The sequence below is a fragment of the Limulus polyphemus genome, unplaced genomic scaffold (assembly GCF_000517525.1).
Source record: "Limulus polyphemus unplaced genomic scaffold, Limulus_polyphemus-2.1.2 Scaffold690, whole genome shotgun sequence".
NCBI classification, from domain to species: domain Eukaryota; kingdom Metazoa; phylum Arthropoda; class Merostomata; order Xiphosura; family Limulidae; genus Limulus; species Limulus polyphemus.
Window position 1 is genome coordinate 118,923 of NW_013666300.1, and position 3,581 is coordinate 122,503.

Here is a 3,581-nt window from a genome sequence, read left to right on the forward strand (position 1 = left end):
ATCTTAGTCATTCTGGAGCCCGAGCAGAATTCAGTAACTGGGGCTCAATAATGATAAGAAAACTCAGTAATCAAACTTTAAATGTAGAACATATGATCATCGGGGGCTCTTCTATGTGTGGGGCCCCGGACAATTGCCCAGTTTGCCCAATAGGTAAGACCGCCTATGTTCGTGCTAGCTGTCCCTAATTTTCAACTGATAGACTACAGGGATGGCAGCTAGTCAACAGCATCCACCACCAGTACATGGGTTACGGTTGTCTCATTGAATAGTAGGATCTGACTGTTGGTCGTATAACGCATCCACAGCCCCAAAGTACGAAAAGCGTTTTTACTGCAACAAATCGTGAACAACGAATCCTCGGATTCACAGTCAGGCACGCTATTACAGAAATGATTAAGCATAGGCGTAAAAATCTTAACCAGAAGGTTAGTGTACTGCTACTACATCTTAAAAACTCTCTGCCCAAGTAAAACAAAAACATAGACACGTGTAAGCAATACTTATATTTAGGTCTTTCATATCGCTTGTTTGTAGTTAAGCGCAAAGCTGTACAATGGGCTATCTGTGCTCTCCCCACCAAAGGTATCGAAACCCGGTTTCTTAGCTTTCATATCGCATGGTGATATTATTCTATATATCTGAGCGACACAGAGTAGTTCATGACAGATTTTACAACGCGAGTTACAGTTGGATACCAACTTTTAAATGTTGAAGTCATGAGATACCCTCACAAAAACTGTGGGAGAATGGAAGGAGATCACTCGAGGACCACAGCACGGTCCAAAGGTTGAGTGGGCAGGCCCCGGATGTTCTTTGATTTAAAGCATTTTTGGAAACAGAAGAATGATTATCTTTGTAAGATAATGCTGTTTATTTGGTAATACTTCCCTAAGATAATGCTGTTTATTTGGTCATACTCCCCTAAGTTCGGAGAGTTCGTGAGGCACACAAACACCTTCTTTGTGGAGTTTTCCCATATTCTTTAGATGTTTACGTATTGTTTCATGAGAGACACGCAATTTCAGGGCCATTTCACAAGTGTGTTGCCTTGGGTTAGACTCAACAAGCGTCTTCAGAGCATCAATATCAATTCCAACATGTCGGCCCCTGCTATCACAGATTTTAAGGCTAAGTCACCTGAACGAAATTTGCTGAACCATCGTTGACATTTACGAAAGTTCAAAACATTTCCATAAACTTCCTTGATATTCTTTGTGGCTACAGATGCGTTGTTTTCTTTCTTGTATTCAAATAGCATTACATACCGAACGTGAGTCTCGTCATGTGCCATCACTATAAGGGATTAGAGTGTATTAAACTTTAAAAATTAAATAGGCTACACTAACGTGGCGTTTAGGCGGTTCGTTTAACTATTATACGTGATGTACGTTTTTAGGGGGTGGTTAATAAATGTGTTACAAAACGCGACAATAATTTCTTACCAACAAACACTAATAATGTTAATATTTTTTGTATCTTTAAATTTAAGCATTTGTTTGCTTTGAAAAATGTGACTGAATTATAAGTAGTAACTTGGGCTTCTAGAACTTGTGTCGAAGTAGGTCTGTTACCTGCATGTGTTATTTGGTTAGAAAGGCGTTTTTATTTTATTTTATTTCCAAGACTGGACAACATAAATATGTCATAGTAGAAGTTGTAAACTGAGAAAGTTTCACTAGGGCCAGATCCGCCATGTTGATTTTGTTGTAGCATCATATGCAGGGGGTATGCTGTCAATTTTTTAACATGTTCCGATTAAGGTGGAAATTCTGTGATACATCAGTACAAACTTGCTCTAATTTGTGAAACATATAATAGTTAATAGTAAGGAAAATAAGTTGTTGTTTTTTTCACCATTTAAAGATAAATTTCTATTGACTGCTATATATTTGTTAAAAATCAACAAACGGTTCGGTGTCCAATCAAAATGTAACAACCTGATCACACTCCTGATCGTATGTACGCTAGTTACAGACAACGAACTTTATGACGTAACTAAGCCACACAATGGGTTATCTGTGATCTGCTCGCAAGTTCAGTCAAAGTGGAAAATTGAAGTTTACGCCGTAAAACAAATTCTGTCGAATCTCCTGTTATTGTGTGGATCCTACCCGAAAAGAAATCGATACATCTGCTCATATATATATATATATATATATAGGAGCAATACTCGTGCATGCTAATATAGCTCTGTAAACGTTTGGTGTATTAATATATTATTAGAATAAATTGTTATTTATCTATAAAATACGAATGAACATTCTTACGTTTTAAACACTGGAATGATTCGTCTGAGTAGATGACGCAGTTAAAAACGTTGTTACCGCGATCTTCATAATATATACATTTATTTTTATTTTATTTTTACTTCGTTTTCGATTGTAGTGTTTCAAGTATATGCATTATTCTTATAAAAATAAAATAATTCGTTTACCAAATTCAACAGTTTGTCTTATATAGGTGTTCCTCTTTCTTCTCACTAAAACAAAATAAAATATCAATAAAAATATTTTTATCCCTTCACTTTTTACCAGTTTTATAATAAGGTATGAGGGCGTAGTTAATAATAATATTAAATAAAAAATACCACGTTACGAATGATGTCTTGAAATTTAAAATAGGCTTAATTCAAATTAGCTTTGTCGAAATTTTTGGTGCTTTTTTACAGTTATATTTTTAAAATTACCATTAAATTACTTATAGAAAATATAACGCTTGAAAAAATTTAAGAGTTAAACAAATAATTCGTGCTGTTTACGACAATTATTACTTAAAGCTGTTATCATGAGTCGGAGTCTGGATTGTGCTGCTCTTCGAAATTACAACAGCGAACTTGCTACAAGTAAGTACGACGGTTATTGCTTTTTCTTGAAAGTTTGAGCAGTCTAATAGACTTAGATTATACTTTTATCGTTGAGACATTAACCTACCTGAAGATCTAACGGTTGTTTTCGGTTTCTGGCCCCACTTCCAAGTTCCAGTGCCCATAAGTAGTGTTGGAAAATTACACAAACTCATGGTGTACATGGGTTACTGTGCCAAACCACGAATAAATTTCTAAAAGTAAATACTATAATATGCGTGAAAATTAACATATAGATGAGTCTTTGCGTTATAGTTTAGTAAAAGTATTAAATTCGATGTTAGAATATTGAAATTATTCGTAGTTTGGCGTCTTAACAAGCGTTACAAAATACAAGTGTACACTGTGAGAGGGCGATTAACATCAATGGCAACGGGCGTTGGAACAGTTGACTATGGAACACAGAAATAATAAAAATAACATGTCGAATACAGTAGAAACCGCAGTGGCATTATTGTTATGAGTATGAGAAACATTGCGATGTTTGTTCTGGTCGCCATGTTGTTGCAAGAGACTGCAATGTGTTTTGTTCTGTGCGAAAAATTAGTTCACAAATGTTAATGTTATATGATATAGCTTGTCAGACTTCATCACGAAAAGTTATGTTGATTATTGTATTTTAATTTTTATATAAGATGCTTCTTTTTTGCGTTTGATTGCAATAGTTGCCGTGTAACTGGAATTAAAGAGAGTGGTATCTCTCTCTCTCTCTCTC

The 3,581-nt window shown here is 35.2% G+C and overlaps 2 protein-coding genes across 2 annotated transcripts in view; one reads left to right on the top strand and one right to left on the bottom strand.

Moving 5' to 3' along the window:
* Window positions 1-1,237: 1,237 nt before the first annotated feature.
* Window positions 1,238-3,581, bottom strand: part of LOC106459984 (carboxyl-terminal PDZ ligand of neuronal nitric oxide synthase protein-like) — a gene marked incomplete at its 3' end in the record, with an annotated part of 45,187 nt that continues 42,843 nt past the window's right edge. The window contains exon 12 of the mRNA XM_022386574.1: window positions 1,238-1,243. Coding sequence (XP_022242282.1) covers window positions 1,238-1,243 — 6 coding nt within the window. The remainder of the gene's footprint in view (window positions 1,244-3,581) is intronic.
* Window positions 2,773-3,581, top strand: part of LOC111085886 — a 2,681-nt gene continuing 1,872 nt past the window's right edge. Inside the window, exon 1 of the mRNA XM_022386575.1 lies at window positions 2,773-2,845. Coding sequence (XP_022242283.1) covers window positions 2,788-2,845 — 58 coding nt within the window. The 5' untranslated portion in view covers window positions 2,773-2,787. The remainder of the gene's footprint in view (window positions 2,846-3,581) is intronic.